The 24,889-nt window shown below is 28.5% G+C and overlaps 2 protein-coding genes across 3 annotated transcripts; both read right to left on the bottom strand.

Moving 5' to 3' along the window:
• Window positions 1-2,600: 2,600 nt before the first annotated feature.
• Window positions 2,601-5,320, bottom strand: LOC8279032 (exocyst complex component EXO70A1). Of its 2 annotated transcripts, XM_025159731.2 has the most exons (2): window positions 3,742-5,320; window positions 2,601-3,654 (listed from the first exon to the last, which is right to left on the bottom strand). In XM_025159731.2, exons 1-2 carry the CDS (start codon window positions 4,842-4,844, stop codon window positions 2,994-2,996), a joined length of 1,764 nt encoding a protein of 587 aa, XP_025015499.1. In that variant the 5' UTR covers window positions 4,845-5,320; the 3' UTR covers window positions 2,601-2,993. The 2 variants fall into 2 exon arrangements, with proteins under 2 accessions (XP_025015499.1, XP_002532729.1); XM_002532683.4 differs by having other exon boundaries at window positions 2,601-5,319.
• A 3,937-nt stretch (window positions 5,321-9,257) lies between these two features.
• Window positions 9,258-11,928, bottom strand: LOC8279033 (pollen receptor-like kinase 3). Its single transcript, XM_002532684.4, has 2 exons — window positions 10,482-11,928; window positions 9,258-10,382 (listed from the first exon to the last, which is right to left on the bottom strand). The coding sequence occupies exons 1-2, from the start codon at window positions 11,812-11,814 to the stop codon at window positions 9,607-9,609; spliced, it is 2,109 nt and encodes a 702-aa protein (XP_002532730.1). The 5' UTR covers window positions 11,815-11,928; the 3' UTR covers window positions 9,258-9,606.
• Window positions 11,929-24,889: the final 12,961 nt, after the last annotated feature.

Genomic DNA, 24,889 nt, shown 5'->3' with positions numbered 1-24,889 from the left:
TTCCACTGCTATTGGGTACAAGATCCAAAGTGATTTAGCAATCAAATATGGGGCAGAAAGAAAAGGAATTAGGCCATCTTACTTGTTTTGTATTGTCAAGTATTTGATTCTAATTGGTAACTCAAAAAGTATATAACAACCACTAGGCAACTTTGTTGTTACAAGTATTTTGACTGGGGAAGGGAAGAGTCAATTAGCCAGCTACTCTTCCATGATTTAGAGTTGACACTTTGATGGCTCTTGAAAAGTATATTTCCCAAATTCCTTCATTGCCCATTTACTTGGAAACTAAGTTTACAAGAACCACCAAACTTGCAGTGTTCCAATACTTGTGAAATTTAGGCTTTTATCCAACATCTCAGATATTTATGATCTTTTCCTGTTGATTACTAATCCCTTGAGCAAGCAGCAGATCTCTTTAAACTCCTTATATTACATTGTTGTCATCAGACTGCTTTTCTCTCTCTTTTTTTTTTCTTAAAAAAAAATTAAAAAAGAAAAATATTCTCCCATATATATTAAATTGAGAGATTGTCATTTCTCACTTCATTTTCTTAAATAAACTATGTTGTTATTGCGCATGTATTTTCTTAATTTGTTATATTAAATTTACTTTTGTTTAATTATTTAATTTGAGTTCTTTTAGATTTCTTTTGTTTACTAATCAAGTTTATTATATGTAAAAAAGATTAAAAGGGTTCAAATAGTCTAGTTATTTAAATTAAACAAAACTATTGATTAGGAAAAACCTCTAAATTATAGTTGATATAAATTGGAGCTATTATTTAAAATAAAATAAAAACTAATTAAAATATCTTCAGTGATTTATTTTTTAAGAGTATAGTATTTTAAGAGTATAAAAACTAAAAAAAGTTTATTTAAATTCAATGAACACCTGATAGTTTGCTCATTATTTTTTTATTTGTATAAAGATTAAATGTATTAATTATTTTTCTTTTCCTTTTTAACTTCAGCCAATAGAAAATAAATATTCAAAATATTAATTAATAAAATTACATGAATACCTGTAATGTATTTATTAGATTCTCTACTTTTATTTTATATTTAAAATATAAAAAACTCATTAAAAGTCTATTTTCTAAAACAATTCTCTAAAATAAAAAATTTAATATACATAAAAAGTACATTGAAAATATTCAAAATTATTGAACAATTATCGGATACTTTCTAAAAATTAGGCCAAATACGCCATATGTAAATCATAAACGGGAATAACTTTACTATGCACCAAATTATGGAATGAGTCGAACAATAACGGAGAAACACATTCTTTTTAAGTTTTATAATTATATATATATTTCATCTCATCACTATATTGTGTTTGGTTAAAATCTATAAATTTATAAAATTTATTTATAAATTTAAATTTTATGTTATTTGAATGAAATGAAAGTTAATTTAGAAATCTACATATTTAAATCTGTATAAAATTAATTATAACTAAATTATATTTTAACAAAATAAATAAAATTTACAAATTAATTTCACATTAGTTTGTCAATTTGTCGATATATTACATAACACCGAAATATCTGCTTCACCTTTATCATTTTTATTTTATTCTGTCTCTTATATATATATTTTTTAAATGAAAAGAATTCCTTAATGATTTTATTTAAACATAGCATTAAATATAATACATACAAAAAAAAAAAAAATACCCATCAAAGTTTAAGAATTTTCTTGAACTTTTAACTAAGATTTGCGTTTCTCAAACAGAAAATAGATTAATAGATCTAGAAAATCCTGCTCATACTTCATACTGAATGTATAATACATAAACCAATCTTAATCTTTGTCTTTTGCCATTATCTAGATCTTTCCCACTCAGTTCCGGTACGTAGACCAAAGAATACTTTGTTGAAGAAGCCTAAATGCAAATCTTAATTTGACATAAATGGTATCCAAGAGATGGGACATGAAACCTACAAGTGACACAAAAGGGCCTCCAGGCACCAGCTACAGGTGACAGACAAAAAGCCTCCAGGCTCCGGCTCCATCAAGTATTGACAATTATTACTAGACACAGATAAAATTACAAGAAAAGTAGAAATTACTTATTCAGTGCTTTGATGTTAGTGCTTTCATTTCTCAAATTTTTATGTGAATTTCATCTGTTATACCTACCAATGATTGTGATGGAGGAATAGAGAACTGCACCCATGCCACATTTCAATAAGTGATAGAAAAAAGGTTTCAAAAAGCTATCAGTAATTCTCCAATTGAATAGTGGAAGTTATAACAAAATGGTCTAGAAAAAGAAGAATACTATTTGTCCCATCCTAAACCCCATAGCTTAGCGAATAATGGTCACAAGTACCATAATCCAGAACAGTAATTTCTCAATTATGTTTTACAAGGAAAAGAAACCTTGAGCAAATTATGGAACTAATATTCCTATTTTCTTACTTCAGAAGTTGCTTACTTTCACATCCCATGTAATTCACAAAACACTAAAAGAAAAAAGAACTCAAGAGAACCCCTATTAACTTGACCACCTTAACATCATGAGAAAGCTTAGAAATTGAGATTTTCAATAAAGATTTAAAGAGTCACAAATTGAGTGGTTGAAAAGGAAATTGAGGCTAGAAAAGAAGATCTGCTTCTTCATATCATGGATATTAAGGAAATCACACATAAAAACAAATTCCCATATGAACAAATGAGACAAAAATCTAGAATGTGGTAACAAAGGCTAACAAAGCAAACAACATGATGCTTACAGTGTGGAAAACATTCAGGTTTAGAGAGCTGGCTACTATTGTGGAGAGCTGCACCTGATCTTCCCAAATGAACTTGTACTTTGACTCCTCCCAATCTGCACAAAATTTTTTAACCAGTGATGCTTAAAGAATCAGAGAGCACAGGGCAGCCCTCCTAGTGACCAGCACCACATCCACCTAAACACCCCACAAAAAATTCAAAGAATGTGTCCTAGTTCATAAGCTGGCAAAACTCAAATCCCCATTTCTTTACTGGGATCTCCTCCTCAAGTGCTGAGATACAGGGTACCCTTCAAAGAAATCCAAGACTGCGTTCTCCAAATCCTCGACCGAGTACTTCATATAGTTCTCCGGATGCTTTCCGCTTTCTATATGACTCCTGAACCTCCCAAGAAATGATCTGTAAGCTGGAATCAACTTCTCTGATATAGAAATCCGAAGCTCCTCTCGTAGTTGATTATCAGGCACTAACCATGTTGCTTGAGTCCTATGAACCTCTTCAAACATAGCATTGAAGGTCTTGAACCTTTCTCTCAAGGCACTCTTCGACACCCCAGAGGAGAAACTTCCACTCACATGTAAACCCTCATCCCTCAAACAATACAACACCCTCACCCAAGTTGCTCTCTGGTAACTAGTCGCTGCCTGCCTGAACTTCCCTGTTAGCTTCCTCAAGTAATCATCTCCAATCATTTCTCTTAACTCGGGCGAACTTTTAACCTTTTGAACAATATAGTGAACATTGTTCATCATGAACAGATGTGCTAAGGATACATCTTTGTAATGCTTGGACTTGCCATCCAAATTGAATTGCAAAATGACTATAATCCAAATTAAATGAAGGGCCAACGGGGTTTTCCCCTCTAGCTCAGCAAATTCCATGTCTGGAGTAGTTGAATCCCCAGAATATCTTGAGCCAGTTGACGGTTTGGACAAAATAAGCTCGATTAAAGTCTGCTTATAATCCGAAATCAAACTGATATAATTCATTACATACCTTGTCAAGGGATGAATTGTCCCTCCAGGTACTGGAACCAAAGAAGGTTCACGCAAAACAGCATGCTCAAACTCAGATAAGATCCCTCTAGCAGCCTCAGCTAATCTTGATAAAATCTCAGCAGCCTGAACACGAATCAAATCAGCTGATTTTGATTCAAAAACCATCTCAATATCAGGCATCAAGTCCATTAAAGCATCATGTAAGTCCAGAATCTTGAACATTTTCTCTGGAGATCTCCTGCTTATACTTATAGCTTCAGCAAAATTAAACAACTGAATTGCTGGACCTTTGACAGTCTCCATAAAACAAGCATCATCAACAGCTGTACCAATTCCATAGAAAATCTGCTCACACAACCTCTTCTCACTTGCAAACAAAATCCTTATACAAACTTTAGCTGCCCTTATCCATCTTCTAATCTTAGTCTCTAAAGTATCCCACTCAAGTCTTTGAATATCCCCAATACTCAACTTCTCAATTCCTAATCTCTTAAAATTTGCATCAACAGCAGATTTCCTTACACTTGCAAATACTTGAATACACTCGCGCAAGTACCCAGAAGAGACCATCCTCATGGCAATGGATTGAAGATCAGATACTGCATCCTGAGGGATCAGATCAATCTCACGAATACTACTAGTGGATCTATAACTTGCACTGCTATTACTGGCAGTGGAATCAGCTCTTTGAATCGGATCTTGATTATCTTGAACCTCCTCATCCACATGATCATCTTCATCAAGAAACACACCTCCTGCGCTTGATGAGTGAACTGAAGAGCTAGGATCGGCAGCGTAGGTGAGCGAGTCTAATTCAACAGGAGTAGTATGATTAAGAAGTATGTTGCGAAATTCATCTTCAAGTCTAGCCATAGCGATCTGGATGGTTGCAGAGTTGACTTTATCTTGATCATCATCAGAGATTGAAGTAGAAGACATTGATTTCTGAAGTTCATCAATAGCCTTCAAGTATCGATCTACTTCATCTCTATCTCCTTCAAAGATCATTTTTTCTCGTGCTTCTTCTGATGCTGTTGAATCCCACCTCAGAATTATCTTTTCTGCTTCTTCAAAATCACTTTTCTTCTCTGGTGGTTCCATGACTGAGTACCGCAAACAAGAAGATAAAGAAAGATTGGAACTCTTTTTTAAGAATCTTTCGGCAAAAGTTTAGAAATATGTAGGTGACGATAATTGATTGTTTGGATTGATACAGCAAGCGGAAAAGATTCGATGTTCAAAAAGAATAAATAAATCTTTACTTGAGGAAAACTTAAATGAAAAAGTAAAAGAAATTTCTCTCTCTTTTCTTTTATATTGAAAAAGTTGCAATCTTTCTTTCCCTTTTTCCTTTTCTTTTCTTTTTACTAAAACTTGAAATATGTTTAAAAACTTGAAAAGGGTGGTGGTGTTTGTGGTGGTGGTGGTGGTGGTGGTGGGTCTATGAAGAGGAGAATAATGGAGAAGTGAGATAATGAAAGAGGAATTAGACAAGTACTAAATGTTTTTAAGGGTAAGGTAAGAGAGTTGTGTACAATGTTAGAGCATTAGTTTTACTTTTCTGCAGGGTGGTCTTGTAAGGCAGCTGAAAGATTTTTGTTTGAATATGATAAATATTCTACTACAGGAAATTGGAAAGAAAAAGAGATAACCAAAAACAAATAACAAATTATAATAATAATAATAATAATAATGTTTTTTTATTAAATACGATTTGACTTATTTATTCTCCGGTGGAATCTATATTGGTGAATTATCACCCTTTTTCTCTATTTTCATAAATTTAGTCATCATCCTCTAATTCTAATTTGGCCTGACATGTATTTGGGTAGTAGTTTTAGATGATAGTTTTACGGATCTTTTTCCAGGTATGAAAAAATACTAAAACATTATTTTTATTGTTAATATTATAATTTAAAATTTTATTTAAAGAATATTTTTTTAGTATAAATTATTAGAAATTTGATATATATACAGTTATTTTAGTATATATTTATTTAAAAATATTTTTATAAAATAATATATATTATTAGTAATTTGATATATATTTAATTTTTTAGTATTATGTCTAAGATATATATATTTAGTATTCATTCGATGATATTAATTAGTATATATAATTAAAATTTATAATTATTTTTAATATTTATTTGATTTATTTTAACATACATCTTTATATATAACTAATATTAGAAACTATTTTTTGATCTATTTCTTAAAATATATGAGTATATTCTTAATATATATTAAATATATAATTATTATCTAAAAATAATATCTAAAATAAGCTTTCAAAATTTATTTTAAATTTTTTATATCAATTTTATATATCTTGCAATCTATTTAGTATATATTTAGCATGCATCTTCTATAACATTAATAATTATTTTAATATATTTATTTATAAATTTTTTATATTATTTTGATATTTATTTTAATAATAATTTAGTTAATAAATATTATTAGATCCTATTTAAAAAATAAATATGTTTAGACTTAAGAATCGTACAATAAAAGTTTATTATACATGAATTTCAAAAAAAAATCATTTCACCTTTTAATTGAATTTTCTAAAAAAAAATACATGTAATTATTTGACTGTAATAAATTATTACGTAAAAGGGCTTAATAATAATTTGTACTGTTATCAATCAGCATTCTTGTCCATATCCCACTCTCTCTCTCTCCGACAGCTCCTCCCTCACCGTTCATTGCCGCTTTGCCTTTGTCTCACCACCAAATCATGGTGATTAATCATCATCGCGTCGCTAGCCTGCTATTATTTTCACCGATGAAACAACAAAGACAAACTTTCACGTGGTTACCAATATCGATTCACCTGGCTACCGCTATTTTCTCACCGACCCGACACCGAAAATGGACATATCAACCCTCAAAATTCCCGACTTGAGCTAGCTGACCCTACGTCGGCTCTTTGACGATAAATAAAAGAAAATAGTAAAAGATGAAACAAAAGTGCAGTATAAAAGATATACTGTATAAATATAAAAATAAAACATATTATTTTCACAAAATAATATTGTGCAATTTTCCCATAATGTTACATGTTCAAGCCCATTTCTGGTCTTCTTGGAGTATAAAATTGTCAGTTCTTCGTGGCTTTAATATTAGAATGTGGTTTTCGACCGTTGGGTTTTTTCAAGTTAGATTACAATCACCAGTTTGTTCAAATCTGACTAGAAAAAACTCTAATTTTAGTGTAACATTAAAATACGGAACCTCTATTTGCTTCAGTTAGAGAGATGAAACAGTACAAAGTTTGAGTTTCATTGGATTATAAAGTTGATTTTTGACTTTGATACAAACTTGTGATAATGATATAAATAGTTATTCAAGTTAGCATAGCTATAAAATTTATTTTATTTTATTTCAATTATTAATTTTAATTTTAGCTGCAATTTAATCATTTTATCAATAAAAATAAAAATTGACATATTATTTTTTATTTAATTATTATTATTTTTAATTATTTTTATTATATGTCAATTTTTTATATACAAAATAATTAAATTAAAATAAAATAACTAAAACAAAACAAATTAATATTTAATAACTAAATATAAAATTCAACACCATTTATATCATTATCTCTCCAAACTTAATTGAAAGACTTCAAACCCTTGACACAACCAACTATTCAAGTAGGTCAATCAAAATCAAACCAATGCCAGAATACTTTAAAATTAGCTAATAAATTCGCTTTCTACCCCTAAAGAGAGGCAATTTATATAGATGATGTATGAGTATGATAGTACGTAACAAGCAATTTTTATGGGACTGTGACATAAAAGACATAAACCGTGTAAAAAACAAAAACAAAAACAAAAGGAAAATAGAAGTGCATGACTTTTTAAACCTGAACTTATCATAGGTGTGACAAAGACAAAAACGTAGCCATGTTGTTTAGCAGGAAAACTAAAGAGCACAACTGTTAAGCACAGGCAAGAAAGAGCTTAATGTGCTGCCTCTTAACTCCCTCTCTCATACACACCCACTAATTAAGCAAAAAATAATTAGCACATGGATTATATCTGTTAACACTTGTTGCCTAAGCCAATTTACATCTAATTAATCGAAATTTAATTAAGTCAACTAATCCACTGCCAATTTAGGCCGGAATTCACGTGCACCCATGCTTGCATGTATACAATCTTGATTTTCATAGAAGAAATCAATTTCATATCCTAGGAATATCAATTGTTCTGAATTAGCATCAAAATGTAACAACTTTTGCAGTGTAGTAAGAATGATTTATGCAAGTAGCGTACCACAATTTTTTTATTGCAATAAGGTGATATTATTCAATTTTAATATAATTTTTTCAAGTCGGTAATATTTGGATTTTGGCGTTCACGTATAAAGTGATCTCTTCTTATTATTAATCGAAGATCGGATGAGAAGCGGTATTAGTAATTAATTGTTTTTATTTATTTTTAATGATTTGAGATTCTGTAAAATCCTCTCCATCATGGGGTGCATTTCAAGTGTTGGTTAATCTTAATTAATTAATAAGATAACAACAACAATCTAGAGGAGAAAAAAAGGATTTAAAAATGAAGTTGCACGAGTGGTGGACTGGTGCAGGTCCTGCAGGGTGAATTAGAAAAGAATTTTCAAGATCCTAACTAAAACTATTGTTATTAATTAGTACAAGGACACCCTTTCAATATATCTGAATGCCAAATTCCTCCAAATGCCTCCAAAAAAGATGACATAATAACTTGATCAGAAATACATATAAAATTGATTCATTGCAAATAATGAGCTGGCCTAATGCTTTCTTTAGCAGCTTAGATGAACTGCAGTTTGGTTATCCAAGAATTCCTGACAGTTTTTGTTACAGTCATCGATAAGTGCCGAATGACTGTCCTGGTTCAATGTGCAAGCATATAGAAACCTGGATTTGTTTAGATGGAAATATACAAGTTTCCTATGCAATTTTCAGGGCAAAAGGTGGGATATTGTTGTTTGCCAGGTTAGAATCATATAAATTTGAACCATTTTTTAAATACTTTTCCAGTTTCTTGGTATCTCCAGCTGTATTGAGCTATCATCATGAGGTACACAAGGGTTGACTATCTTAATACTTTTTTATTTTTTTAATCTGTTAATGAGTTGTAAACTTTGGAGACTCCCAATGGGATTCTTGAGGTGTATATCTGAAACACAGCATCAATTAGACTTTAACATTAAGTTTTTGGCTTGGGAATCCCAAATGAGATTCTTGGGATGCATCTAAGCTTGATGATTTAGGCCTCACTACTTCATAGAAATCTTTCAGTTTCAAGGCAACTCTTGTCCTAAATGTACATAAAATTTAACTTCACAATCTCTTTCTGCCTTTGATGAATGTAGTACAAGATATCAGGATGGTCTGACTCTTCAATAATTATAAAAAATCTATATTTTCCTTGATGGTATTCTTCTTATTATACTACTAATTTCACATTGAACATTGCAATTTTAGAAGCAATAAGATGAAAAGGTAAAAAATGACTGGAAATTAAGAATCCCCTTTTATTTATTTTTTTCAGATACAAGTTTGTACATGTGGTTGTCTTACAGAATATTGGAAAAAAATGTATTACTGTTGCCTACGAGCTACTAACTATGCTGTTAAAGCCATGTACAATATTCCAAGAAAAGATTTAAAAGAAAAAAGTAGGAAAATAAATTATGTGATTAAGCTAAGTTTATATGAGAAATGCATTCTTAAATGTCTCCACTTTCACAAGCTTTTGCTTGCGCAAAATCCCCACAATGCTGCAACTGAATGTCCTGTAATGCTGAATTTGTTACCTGTGTTCTCTTCCTGAGAAGTTGTTTATTCTGAAACAGAATTCTAGTTGTCATTGCTTAAAAAGGTCGAGCCAGGAGATGCGAAAGAAAATTGTGAACTATCTGTAAAGCTGCATGATCCGCGTCCCCTTTTAGAGGTCTCACCATAACCTTCTTTAGTACTAGTAGATGGATTGAATGGAGGAGGAGAATCTGCATAGCCATCTCGAAGGGATGGTAACAATTGCATTGTTCTATTATCTGAATAACCGATTCCCAGTTTTATTTCCTCTATCCTCTCAATAGCTTCTCTCAGGTCTAACCGCTGCGCAGGATTGCTTTCAGCACAACGAGCGCCTATGTGTAAGAGTGCTCTTATCTCTCCAACCGAATCTGTGGAGCTTGCAATGTCAGGATCAAACAATTCGGATTCTCTTCCCTCGGTAATTGAATTTTGCACCCATTGGACTAGATCAATTTCTCCATTGCCATAGTTAAGATATTGAGAAGGAACTTTTCCTGTCAGGATTTCAAGAATGACAAGTCCTAGACAGTATACATCACATTTGGGGGAAACTCCAAATTGGGCAGCTTCAGGGGCCTTATAGGCAAGTAGAGCTTGTCTTCCAACAGAAGGTTTGGTCAGTTGATTGAACCCAAATTCTGAAATCATTGGTTCATTGTCATAATTAAGAAAGATATTGCTTGATTTGAGATTGCCATGGGGCAAGTCAAAGGAAGAAAGTTCAGCATGTAGATAGCCTAATCCTCTAGCAATTCCTACAACAACCTTGAGACGAGTAGGCCAATTGAGTTCAGTACGTGAAGGTCCCCTATCACCTGAAAGAATTATCAACTTATAAGAAAAATTCAAACTATCACACCAAAAACAGAATGTTGAAAGTGCAACAAAAACTTGATCAGAAAACAGTATCATACCATGCAATAAATAAAGTAAGCTGCCCGTAGGCATGTATTCATATATCAACAACTTCTCATCTTTCCGATAATGAAATGCCAATGGTCCCAAAATATTAGGATGCCTTAGTTTTCCAAGATGCCTGACCTCTGCATCAAATCCATCTCTTCCTAGTGCATTCATTTCTCTGAGTCTTTTAACCACCATTGCCTCGCCATCGGTCATCAAAGCCTTATATGAAGACCCTAATCCACCATTTCCAAGCACTTCTGCAGCAGCTTTCATCAAATCTGGCAACCCGAAAACACCCTTCTCGTTGTTCACCATCACTAATTCTGCTACACCACCACCCTTATTTTGATTACTTCCTTTACGTGTCGATCCTAGCTTCTTGGTTGCTTCCATTTCCTTGGATCTAACTGGCATTGTAACTTGCACCTCAACCGACTCATCAGCATCACTGCCGTCCTTTCCACCCACTTGGAAATCCTTATCTTTTCGGCTCAGTTTAAATATTACCACACCGACTACAGAAAGCAGCATTGCGGCTAATGTTATGATCCCTGCGTTTGTCATCTTTAGTGATTTACTATCTTTGTCATATATAGCATTTTTTGATACAGAACTGATTAGTGCTGCTGCAGCTAAGGATACAGTTCTACATTCTTTACCAATCATTTCCCCACAAAGTTCAGAATTTCCCTCGAAAGAAGTCGAGTTGAATTTCTCTAAACCAGCTGGGATTTGCCCTCTTAACTTATTGTTTGACACATTGAATGTTGTCAATGTTGATTGCTCTATAGATGGAATGTTACCACTAAATTCATTGTTTTCCAAACGCAATTCAAGAAGATTGGATAAATGAATTAATGAAGATGGAATTTCACCAGAAAACTTGTTATCCGAAAGCCAAACTTTCTTCAATGAAACCATTTTCAAGAAGAAATCTGATGGTATCTCACCTGAAAACTGGTTTCCTGTCAAGAAAATGCTCTTCAGATACCCTAAACGACTTAATTCAGGAATCGAACCCGAAAAAGAATTACGTGCGAAGCTTACAGTTCTGAGTCCGGAAATATCAATCAATGCATCAACATCAATTTTTCCTGATAATCCCATTTTCTCAAGACGAAGACCTACTACAGTGCCATTGCTACAAAGAAGTCCGTTCCATTGAGTGTCTCCTGCACAAGGAGTTGATCCATTAACCCAAGAACTAAGTGCACTTGCATCAGTAAAAGAACTTTTGAGTTTAATCAATGCTTCCGATTCGGATGTTGAAGAAATAGATGGAAGTATGAAAATGTTGATGAACACGAGAAGAATTGGCCGGAGAAGCCAATCCAAGGCCATAATTTGGGTGGAAAAGAATGAGAAATTTTGCGTATGTAATTGTGGCAGTAAAATTTTTTGTGGGTGTTTGTTGATTTTGCTAGTTTTCCGGTTCTTACTTCGATTTCTGTTGGTTTGTTCATTGTGTAAGTTTTGAGTAAATGCAAGACAGCCTCAGAATTGAGAGGCATAAAAGCCTTCAGGTGTAAGCCTTAGATTGAGGAAAATTCTTTTGGTATGAAACGATCAGTTTGGAAGACCGTTATTACCGTTCGTATTTATATTTACTAAAAGGACCTTCTCTACTATTGAAGTTTTAAAGGAAGCAATTAAAAATTGAAGGGCATTTTTGAGAAACTGACAAAATAATTATGAACCTCTGCTAAGGGCATAATTTTTATTGGGAAAAGGTACATTTTTACCCCTAACGTTTTGTGAAAGGAGCAGATTAGCCCCTAAATTAGCTTAAGGCTCCATTAAACCCTTAAACTAATAAAAATCTTAAATATATACTCTTCTCATGTCTCAATATTTAACAGAAACTAATTCTGATAATGACTAAATATAAAAAAAACATTTAAAATATTGATATGTCAATTTTCTTTAAACACTAAAAAAATGGACCCACTAGAATTGTTGTGTTAATGCATGATTGGTTAATAATGTCCATTAATATATTAAAAATAAAATAAATAATTTTATTAATAATAAAAGATCACAATTACTTTTTCTCCAAACAATATCCGATGACATACCACCCTCAATAGAACTACATCATAACATCCAAACCACCTCTAACGCCATGGCCACCATCAGTGCCAATACCATTTTCTAAAACATGACCTCTACCAACACCACATGTGTAGCCTGCATGAACATAAACATGTTAGTTTATGAGTTATGAGAGTTTATGTATTCTAAGTGTACCAGACAATCCAAGCCATAGTTTAATAAAATGTGAGTGAGCCAAGAATATCAATAGGAATGTAGAAAAGAGAGAGAGAGAGAGAGAGAGAGAGAGAGAGAGAGATGTAAGTCATGATTGTAAAAGAATTTGATAGCATATACCCATGCCAGATGCACTAATTGTTCCATAAGATGGGATAGATACAGTTCTCGTGCGATGAAAATTAACAATAGATCCTTGTATAAGTCCTTCAATAGTAACATCCTCCACTCGACATATCTGAATTAAACAAAATACATAAATATACTAAAACAAGTATATTTAAACACATACAACCTCTGTTTAAGGATCACTTGAAGAGTAAGAGACAGCGATAAATTCACATTGCAATTATGACAGTTCTGCTCTCCGTTGCCGCACAGCTTTTTTCTCTTTCAAAAATCAAATCCTAGTCAATTAAAACTCTATTTCTGTGATCTCAGAAGGTGCTAACGCTACTATATTCACAAGTCATAGAAGAGGTGACTATAGACTCTATTTGATTGCTTTGCCATAAATAAATAAATAAAAAAAAAGGTAAAATAATAACAATAAAACACTAAAAGAACACCAAAAAAAATGGCAGAACCAGAAAAATAGTTATTGCTCGGTTATTTTCCTAATGAGTAATATATTTTTATTTGTGTTTAGGCTTTTTACAATCTTTTACGTTATACTCGTTTATTGGTGTCAATTGGTGTCAGTGCAGCTTTTAACAATGAAGATAATGGTAAGAGGAAAAAAAAATTTATGATGTGAGACCAGAGAGAATTAAAAATAATTTTTATTTTTAATTGCAGTGGGCTAATAATTGGCATGTCAGCATTTTAAATATGTTTTTTACTTTCAGTTACTAACAGAGTTAGTCTCTGTTACAAAGAGGGCACAAATTCAAGACTTCTATTAATTTAAGGGTCTAATTGAGTTTAAAAATAATTTAGGGGCTAATATGATCCTCGCATTAAACATTAGGGGTACAAATGCACCTTTTTCCATTTTTATTTATTGGGTTTGATTTAGATGTTAGTAATGTTAATATTTTAATTGAAGGCCATGTAGAAATACTTCCACCATAAATCAATGTTAGTTTGCTATAACAGATACAAGCCAGTCCTAAAGCATTAGGCTTTTCTTTCTTTCTTGTTCAAATTGTTAATTAAGTTAGGATGAATAGTACTGCACCAAAACCGAATCAAATTGATAAATTAGGTTTATTTTGCTATTATTGTAAATTGAGTTCATTTCAGTTGAATTCGGTTTTTTCCAAAAATGGTTAAAAATCAAATAGATTAGAGTTTTAATATTTATTATTAAAAAATTTATATATTTGTAAAATTAATATCTTAAAAAATATTCTTTAATTTTCTTTTGTTGAGTTAGGATCGACTATCTGATCTCTCCTTTTTCTTATTCAATTTTTTCACTGCTATTAATAATTGGGATCTTGAGTTAACTTTTCTAGTACCTTGATTAATTTAAGTCTTCAATAATTTCAAAGGCATACTCCTATATTCAATTAGTGCATTTAGAAACTAGTTGTTAAATGATAGCTATTGAAATCCAACTTGAGATACTCCACCTATCAATATCAATATCAATATCAATTTGGGTAAAGATCAATCATAAACTTTCCAAGAAAATACAGGTGAATTGAATGCAAAGAAATTGTCTAACTGCAGTATAGCTCAGGAATAATGGCGCCTTTCTTCATTGAACACTTCTGCTATAGGTACACAATCCTATGGTGATTGGGTTAATCTTTTTCTTTCTTTCTTGTTGCTACTAGCAGTCTTATGGTGGTGCTTTTGCTATGTGTTTTGGAGTCTTTGGAAGAATTGAGATGATTTTGGCTTGGTTCATGGTGATCAGCCTGTGGGTATGCTTTGATTACCAAACAGATTAAGTCCGGCAAGTTACGCCGAATAAATCGAGTTTGACCAAGTTCATATCTTGCTACATTTATATATTTGAGCACAAGACTGATCTTAAATATCCTAACAATATGACAAATTAAATAGAATAACCTCAGTAGGACTAGTAGTTCCTCAAATATTCTGTCATATTTTGAAAAGGAATAAGAGAACTCAATATTTATACAAGGACATGACACAAGACCACCAGATATACAATGGCTATCGAAGTGAGTAGTCGGACGTCTGGTACTCTATTAATATTTTACGGGGACATTGAAGCTCAAATCAATTAAGAGATCATATTGATATTGCTATATTTTGGTTTCTAAGAATATGGGTTTTGACATGGTTATACGTGATTATAGGATAATAATGATGGGAGATTCATTTGCCCTTCATGAAACGAAAATTCTAAATATATTAAAGCGTTAAACTGTTTAAAAGAGAATCGGCTGAATTGTCTCATCACTAAGATGTTAGACAAGTAAATATGTAGTTCAAGGTCTAATCATGGTATTGGAAATATGTAGTTCAGTTTTTGTTAGAAGATGATTTTATTTCATGATATGAGTTTTCTTTTACTCAGAGCTGTTTTAATATTGGTGTCATCTAAAAGTAATACATCTTCTCACGCCTATGAGCATCATTACGGCGATACTTAAGCTCATTTAATTACTCCTGTGATTAGATTAATGATTTATTATTTTATTTTCTTTACATTTTAGGATCTCGATTTTTTTATACTTTTATATTAATAATAACTATAAATTCTCATCTTTAAGATAATTAATTAAGTGATTTAGTATATAGTTAATTATAATAAACTCAATCTTATGAATAAAAAAAAGAATTTATATATAAATAAACGTATAACATCTTTATAAATATTTTGATGGACTTAAGAATATATTGTCTTTGTTAAAGGTTTATATAATATCAATATGATGTCACAAAAAAAAAAAATAGTTGATAAAGTATTGAAGTAGAAGAAAAGAAAAACTTACACCTAAAACATAAGGAAAAGAATCACATTCTTGAATAAAAATTTTAGAGATAATTACTATTAATGTACGAGTTGTCTCATGTATTATATTAAATCTCTCTGAAATATTTATAAAAACTAACTACTAACTACAAAGTCAATATAGTTAAAGAACTAAATTAAAAAATAAACTTACAATGTTGTCATAAAACTCATACCAAGTATGAAATTCTTTTTTTTTTATTATGTTAGAATGAAATTATTGGTTTTAATGTGAGTAATAGTTAGTTTTACAATAAATTAATTTTTAGTATTTAATAAAATTGATTATCAAATTATACTTATTTTAACTTTTACCATAATTTAAATTAATATTTAAATATTTTAAAATATTTATGTTTAAATAATATTATCAAATTAGTATATAATTTAATTTGAATTATTAAAATATTTATTTTTAATATTATTTTGATAGACATTAAAATTAAACTATGTTAAAAGTAAAAAATTTACTCAAATTTAATAAAAAATTAATACTTGTAAGAATATGAGCGAAATTTAATATAATAGACAATACATTTATTAGAGCAAAATTCAAAAGGTCAAAAGTAATTACAACAAAATATAACTAGGCAATATTTGATTTGAGAAACATGGATAAAGAGTTTTACATAATCCATAAATTTGAATTGAATTTATTGTTTGAGTATGAAAAATTTGATAAAATTTATAAAAATGTTTTTGAACTCATTATAGACCAAAATTCTTTATAATAATAAATTCTAAATTCTATATTAATATACGTATTTTCGTCAAATTTGTCATAAAATGAATTAAAAGATTAATTTGAATTTTGTTTTATCTTATTTTAATATTACTCTTAAATTCTATAATTTTGTATACATAACCAATGAACCATAATTTTAAAACTTACAAATTAAAAAAAGATTAAATTTTAAGTTTATTAATTCGTTGAATTGCGACCTTAATTCGAAGGAGGCTTAACCACGTAATACATTGGAAAAATTACGCATATAGCTATATTATTTTGATTTTTTATCAAATATAAGGTCTTTTTTCGTTTTTATTGTATTAAAATATGAAAATACAGTATTTTAATTTTTTATAAATATAATTTTAATTATTTTTTATTTTTTGGTAAAACAACCGAAGAATAACCGTAAAACAATCACATAATAATTTAAAAAGAATTAAAATAATAATACTTTTAAAAAAATTTACATAATAAGAACAATATTTTATTGATTCTAAAACGTTTTGGTTATATTATTTATTATTATGGTCTTCTTCTGGCCCAACAACGCATTTTTCATTTCCTATTTTAATAACCTCTTCTTCGTGGAAAGCTCAAAGGCCCAATGCTTAAAGATTTCTGCTTTTGAAAGTTGGTCGTCTTGTCTATTTTGTTGGACGATCCTCCACCAAATTGCACAATATTCTTGAATCAATCAACCTCTTTTTTCTGAGAGAAAAACACAAATCCATATTAAAAGAAAAATAAAATGAAAATCTAAAACCTTCTAGAGGGACAACAGAAGAAAAGAAAATTCAAAATCGCTTCATGTTTTTAGAAAAAAATTAAAAGAAATTCATGTGTCAAAAATAAAGTATAATTAGTGTTCTAAATTTTAAAATATCGATGGTGAAAGGGAACAATTAGTGGTTATATACTTGGGTCAATCCGACAGCTTGAGATGTACTGATTTTTCCATTATTTTTTAATTATCTTGTGAAATTAATAGGAAGATTGGTTGATGGTCGAAGTCAAGAAAATCAACCTTGCGTGCTTTTGAATTCTGACTAGGTGTTTGAAAAGGAGATAGGTGCTTGGACTAATTGTAATCTTATGCTTTTTAATAATTATATGCTTTAATAAATTAATTTGAGTGTCTAATTGGGTTAAATATTTTAATATTTTTGAGTTTTGCCATATTACACTAGTAAGTTTCTACGTTCTTAATAATTAATTTTAACATTCATCTCATTTAATGAAATTAACTATTACATATCATTTTGTTAGATTTTTCCGTTTAGTCAACTGTTATTTTTATTTAAAATACTAACTCTATCTTTATAAATAGAGATATTGTAATGTCCCTAAATTTTATTAAATTGCATTAATAGTTTTTTTATTTTTAATAATTAATTTTAATATTTTTCTAAAAAATATTAAAATAATTAACCTGGATTTAGAATCTTATCACTTTTAAGCAAGAGTTTAGATTTTTTATTAGATTTACACTTTTATATTTAAAATTTAGGTTCATCAATATTTGAAAGTTAAAGTTATAAATTATTAGAGAAACTTAAAGAAATTAAAATTTATGTTAAAATACTTTAATTAAGAAAAATAATGACATGTATATATTATGTATATATATTTAAGGTATTTTAGTAATTTATCAATATGTTTTATATACATAATATGTAGAAATATGTGCTTATTATCTCATTTTAGCCTTTTTGTCTAATTTCAGATGTTAATAGTAAAAAATAAAGAATGTGAGCTAAATATACATAAATAGGCCTAAAATTGGATTGTCGATGCTGGAGTCTAGAATAAAGACGCGTGGATTACTAATTTCACAAGCCTAGTCGAAAAATACAAGGCCTACAAAGAAAAATTAATTAGTTAACTACTTTTAAATTATTTATTATATTTAGGATAGTTAAGAGAATAACTATAGAAGTGTTGTGTTTCGAGAAGGATTTTGCAAAAAGAATTTCTACAAGTAGTGGAAATCAGTTAAATAAAAGGAGTTCAATCTGCACCTGTCTATCATTTTTTCCTCGGTAATTTCTCTACAGTTCATCTTCTATAAACACTTTAGTTAGTTTTTTGCATTACTCTTTGGAGACCTAAAAAGTCTTTCAAAAAGTGGAGAGTCAGAATCAATCATCTTCGTACCTTTGAAGAAATTCAGAATTTTGAGGAAGCTTTAATTTTCAACTTTATTTTTATGTATTTCTATTTAATTACAATAACCGTTGGATAAAATATATTATGCTAATTTTCATAAATGTTTAGTTTAGCTTTTTACTTATGTATGAACTTTATTTATTTATGAGCTTAATGAATAATTTATTTACCTTCATAACTATATTAGCTTCATTCATTATTATTAGTTGACCATTATATCAATATAATAATAATATTTACTGTAAAAATCTTTAGGTTAAATATATTAGAGACACCATCTTTACCTTTAATCTATGTTGGTATAAGAAACTTAAGTTACATCATTAGCTTGAGTGACTTAGGAAAAAGGTACATCACCATCTCATTCATTAGATTTGGACTTAAAAAAAAAATAAAGAGATTGTTGAATATTGGCTAAACTAAGTACTATTTTATCATATAGTTTACATTAATCATTTTATTTGTATATTTATTTGCTAATTTAATTAATTTATTTTATAATATTAATTTATTCTCAAAACATTGGCTTAGAATTTTTCGATTTATTTTTCAGTATTCTTTATGTGATAGTTAGTCTTTATAATAAATATTTTACGATTTCTTATGAAATCGACCTGGTAGTGAATTTAATTTAACAAAACTCAGTGATATCGAAATATTTTATCCATTAAAAATATATTAGACATTTTATTCATATTTAATGGCTATTTTAAATTTAAGTACATAATAATTGAGTGGAATTAAAAAAAATGTTAAAATAATTATTAAGAATATAAAAATCTATTAATATACTTTTGACATAACTCATGAATATTAAAAAATAATAAAATTTTGAAATAAAAACTTGGATTAATAAGTTTTGGACATGGCCGTGGTTGGGATTTGGAGGTTATTGGAAATTTCATGCGACTATAGGCATGGAATTTATCTATTCCACATAACATATTAGCCCATAAAGCATATGCCTGGCTAGAAGGCTCTTTTGTCTTCTTCTTCCATTTGCCCATTTGTAAAGATTACTATACACACGTTTTCTACATGGCCCCTTGCCTTCTGCACAATCAAATATGCTTTTATGAGTCAATCAATTAATTTCTTATCAAATCCATCTGGTCCATTTTTTTATACTTAATAAATAAAAGGTCAAGAAAAGGAAATGCCTTGCACAGTAGTCAACTTTTTCTCTTTCTTTTTTTTTTTACACATTAAATGGAGAAGTAAATAAATTATTATGCTGGCTTCGACCAATAGAGAGACATGAATTTGTTATTTAGTCACGTGGAATGTGCTTTAGTATTGAAGCGTCCAAAATTATGAAGGTACGAGTTCAAGCTGCAATTAGAGTCCAATCAATAAAAAAGATTATAATAAAAACAGTTTAAAAAGCATAATCTTTTAACTAATATTATTAGCTTTTATTATGATTATATCCTTAAAACTTATAAAATAAATATTATTTATTAATTTCAGAAAAGAGTGAAATTAGCCATGGTACCTTGTTACTTCAGTTACGGAACGAAAGAGCGAAATTATAAATGGGAGATTATTTAATTTATAAAGTATTCAATTATTGTATCGAATAGTGAGTACGGTGATGGCGGATGTGGCAGAAGTGATAGTGTTTGCTGCGGTGATGGTGCGGCGGTGGTCGTAATACTAATACTAGTTGTAGTGGTTATAGGGATGGTGGTGACGGCGTCTGCGGGTTAGATGGAGTTGATAAGTAGATTCGCAGGCTTTTCCATTTTTCTTAGAAGAAATACCAACAGGCGGTGGTTTAGTGGTTGTGGGACTACGGTGGGGCTTTGTTTGGTCGGTTAACCATTATGTGGAATATTAGTATTTTATACGAAACTTAATTAAATAATTTTAAAAATATAATTATATCAAATTATACTTACAATGCTTTATTCTTAATAATTTTTTTAATATTTTATTTTTTTATTCTGTTAAACTATTACTGCCTTAAATTAAAAATGAATAAAATATTTAATATACTCCAGTTATGTCAGCAATTTTTGTGGATATTTTATAAATATTTAATGTTTTTGTGATATCTATAAAAAAACCTTACATTTAATCTAATTTAACTTTGCTTTCTTTCTTTAAGAGAAGAAAGAACAAAAAAAAAATAAAATAGTATGGGCCACCATAAAGTTTGTACGGGTGATAAAGGAAGCAGAAGCAGATACACAGAATTAAAGTAATTAATGAGAGAGTTAGTTGAATCCAAAATATTCAGTCTGAGTCGATCCAAAACTAAAGTTGAAAAGATTAAGGAGAGTGTTTTTAGTACTAATAATAAAAATTATTTAACTTAATTGTAATCATGATTATTTTACGGAAAACATATTGCTTGAATAATATTTTTGACTAAAGAATAAAATTAAATGTATAATAAAAGATAAATATTCTAATAGTTTATTCATAGATTTCTCAAATATTATTATTATTATTTTGACTGTAGAATATTATTATTATTATTTTGACTGTAGATATTTTTAATTCGTAAACAATTAAATTAAATTATTTTATATTAAGAAGTTTCTGTATGTATAGAATTTTACTAACATTAAAATGAATATATATAATAATAATTTAATAAGAGAAATGATTGATTGTATTATTAATTTATTTATATAGTATTATATATATTAATATTAAAAATATAACTAACGTACAATTCTTTTGAAATTGGAAATTATTATAATTAAAAGATAATATTATAATTATTATAATTATATACCGTAAAGATATCTCAAATTATATACCGTAAAGATAATTATAAAAATAAATTTCTTGTTGAATAAAAATATGTATAAATTAAGCATAGCGCTAAAAATATGACTAGAAATGAAGGCCAAAGGAATTAAATTTAGCTAAATATATACTAATATTTTTAAATTTGTTTAGCACTTTAAAAATTTAATTTAATTTATAATGCATTTGGATTTTTTTAGATATATAAACACTTTTAATTTTTAATTTAACATAATATATATCTGAATTTTATTTTTTTTAGTAACATATCTAAACATCTATATATAATATGCGTTAATTTATTAAATAAAAGACACGTTAAAAAGTGTTAAGATATCACAAAAGAAAAATAAATCCAAGTGTCTATGTTAAGATATCACAAAAGAAAAATAAACCCAAGTGTCTATGTTAAGATATCACAAAAGAAAAATAAACCCAAGTGTCTGTAAATATTATATTAAAAATTAAAATATTAAACTGACTAAATAATTAAAATCTAAAAGTACAAATAAACATTTTTCAAATTAAACTTATTACTTAATAGTTTTAAGATGTTTATCAACATGTTTAGGGAGGAAAAATATTATAAAAAAACTAATTTTTATTATTGTTTGAAAAGAGAATAATTTTTTTTAAAAAAAATAGGACCTGTATAAATTATATTATTGTATTTCTACTTTTTGCTTTTCTATTATTATTTATTAATAAATCTTTTTAGAAAAATGAAAATTTTCATATAAAATACTTATTTATTTTTTCGAAGATGACAATATTTATATATTGAAACATATACAATTTTTTATATGTGTCAATAATTTTGATATATAAACATTAATGAGATAATTTTTTTTTAATATGCATTGATAATTTTATAATGCACAAGTAAATAACTAACCGGGTATAATTGCAAGTAATTGTCGCTAGTGTGTAGTATTCTTAATTTAAATAATTCCAAATTAGGACATTCAACTTGTTTTTCTTTTTAAACATCTTGTTTCTCTTTTTCAACGTTATAATTTCATTATAGAGAGCCACGGTTTAATTACCATTTGATTTTGAAGTAAGATTCAATTTAACCCACGAATTTATTACTTAAAGCCAAATTAGCCTAAAATTTAACAATTTTACTTTCAATAACTTTTACTATTGTGTGTGATAATCACTCTCTTTTAATAAAAAAGAAAAAGAAATTAAAGATTTGATCAATAAAATTGAAATTATATTTTCTAAAGGTTAAATACATAAATAGTCCTCTGAATTTGTTCAGTTTTTGCAATTGGCCTCCCAAACTCAATTTTGATTAAATTAAAGTTGTCAACTTTACGAATTGTTATTTTTAACTTTTTCACTAACGATAGTAATAAAAAAATTAATATTCTCATGAATGATATTATTTATAATAGATAAAATACATAATTGAGCTCTTGAATTTGTCATATTTTTGTAATGGCCTCCTAAACTTAACTTTATTTCAATTTGGTATATGAACTTCATGAGTCGTTATATTTAAATCTTTTATAAACGGAAGTTAAGTGCGTTGGATTAACATCTTATGAAAAGTTTATTCCATTAGTTTTAATATATTATTTATCGTATATTAAAATTATTTTTTAAAATCTTATTAAATAAAATAAAAAAATAATTTTTGAAAAACTAAAATGAACTATTTAATCCTTTATTTTTTCTACGATTAAAAACTTGTTTTTATGCTCAAGCATAACCGATAATCGTAATAAGAAAATGTTTAATAGATGACTAAAAAATAATGAGTTTTGTTTAAAAATTAATATTCACTAATCTTTTCTACCATTAAGGACTTCTTTTTATGCTCATAGATGTAACCAATAACTATAGCAAGAAAATACTTAACAGATAATAAAATACCGATGAGTTTTATTTAAGAACTAATACTCGTTGTTTTATTCTTTTTTTACCATTTTATATTATTTACTTATTTTATAATTTAAATATATTATTATTTTATTTGAATTTATATATTTTTTAGATGATATAAAATATATGCGTATAACGTCTGTGATTGAAAGAGTTAAAAATAATAATTCGTAAAATTGAGAAGTTTACCAGAATCAAAATTAAGTTCGGATAGTCAATTATAAAATAGAATAAGTTCAAAAGACTATTTATATATTTAACTATTATTTTATATTTTAAATATTATTATCTTATTAAAATTTACATATTTTTTAAATAATATAAAATATACGCATATTGAGAAGTCTAATCGAATTAAAATTAAGTTTTGGAAATAAATTTTGAAAATTGAACAAATTTAAAACGCCATTTATTTAACTTTTTATAAATATTGGAAAATTCAGGCCACGTGCTGTCACAATCACCAATGGTAGCTCGCCATTGCTATTATCAATCACTGCCATAAGTAGCAGCATCATTGATCGCTACCACCACCAACAATAAATAAAAATACTTGTAAGCATTAGGTTTTTTTTTCTTTTTTTTTTTTTTTTTTTTTTGTTATAAAAGAAAAGGCCCATGAGCAAAATGCTTCCATAACTAGCAGCAATATCATTGATTATCACCAGTAATGGACTTTAGCAAGAAATATAATAAAGAATTAATAATACCGATAATCATGCTTATATCATACCTGATTAAGTAACAAATACATAAAATAAAATATTTAAAGAGATTTATCTGTTAATAGGAAAAAACCCAAAAATACAACAAACTAAAAATAAAAACGATTACAAAAAATTAAAAAAATATATAGAAAAAAAATCTATCTTGTGATTTTTTTAAATATTTGTTAGGAGTAGATTATAACATTTTTGTCGAGCTATTCTCTATTTTTTATGAAATAGGTATAAACGTAGCTTTGTATTTGAACGAGAAAGATATGATTTCTTAAGTGACCGAGTTGATGAAGAAATTGAGTTAATTTTATTGAGACAAGAATGATGTTTTTTTTTTTTTATAATTTCATTGAAGCTCCCTATTGATATCCCTACATTGTTGTTGTAATTTTTTTTTTATCGCTCTAAGATCCACCATCGATATGTTAAGGATTAGTTATTTTCTTAATATGTTATTGATTTTTTGAGAGAGAGAGAGCTAGAGAAAAGAAAAAGAAAAGAGAAAGAGGAAAGAATAACAATTTTTTGAATTTAAATTATATAATTAGCATAATTATTTTCATGTAATTTTTTTCAATTTAAACGCTTTATGTGGAGATTGGAAATACACGATCTCAATTATCTAAATAAGAGTTTAAATGATCTAAAATTGTTAAGTTTTTGGGTTATTTGGTAAAAAAGAAGGCTTAAAGGGCTAATTTATCCCTGGGAAATAAGTTCAGTGGGCAAAGTGAACTCTTTTCCTTTTACTTTTAGAGTTTCCTGTTATTTGTAGAGGAAGTGGAGCCAAGTGGAAAATACTGCAGGCGCACATTAGCACTAGCCACCTCCTCCCAACGACAAAAATGGAAGCCTATACGGTTTAGAGATGTGTTAATTGTTTGGTGCAATTACGTAATTAACCCCCCACGTAAGGAATTGTTTATCACGTGCTCTATCACA

The sequence above is a fragment of the Ricinus communis genome, chromosome 8, assembly GCF_019578655.1.
Source record: "Ricinus communis isolate WT05 ecotype wild-type chromosome 8, ASM1957865v1, whole genome shotgun sequence".
In the NCBI taxonomy this organism is placed as follows: domain Eukaryota; kingdom Viridiplantae; phylum Streptophyta; class Magnoliopsida; order Malpighiales; family Euphorbiaceae; genus Ricinus; species Ricinus communis.
Note: the sequence above shows the minus strand (reverse complement) of the source record. Positions and strands in the feature narration are given on the sequence as shown.

What these genes read in the sequence shown, in the direction of transcription:
- LOC8279032 (XM_002532683.4), bottom strand. Translation starts at nt 4,844, where the DNA reads ATGGAACCACCAGAGAAGAAAAGTGATTTTGAAGAAGCAGAAAAGATA.
- LOC8279033 (XM_002532684.4), bottom strand. Translation starts at nt 11,814, where the DNA reads ATGGCCTTGGATTGGCTTCTCCGGCCAATTCTTCTCGTGTTCATCAAC. An exon ending in CTTACTTTATTTATTGCATG is followed by an intron (nt 10,383 to 10,481) that starts GTATGATACTGT and finishes TAATTCTTTCAG; the next exon opens with GTGATAGGGGACCTTCACGT.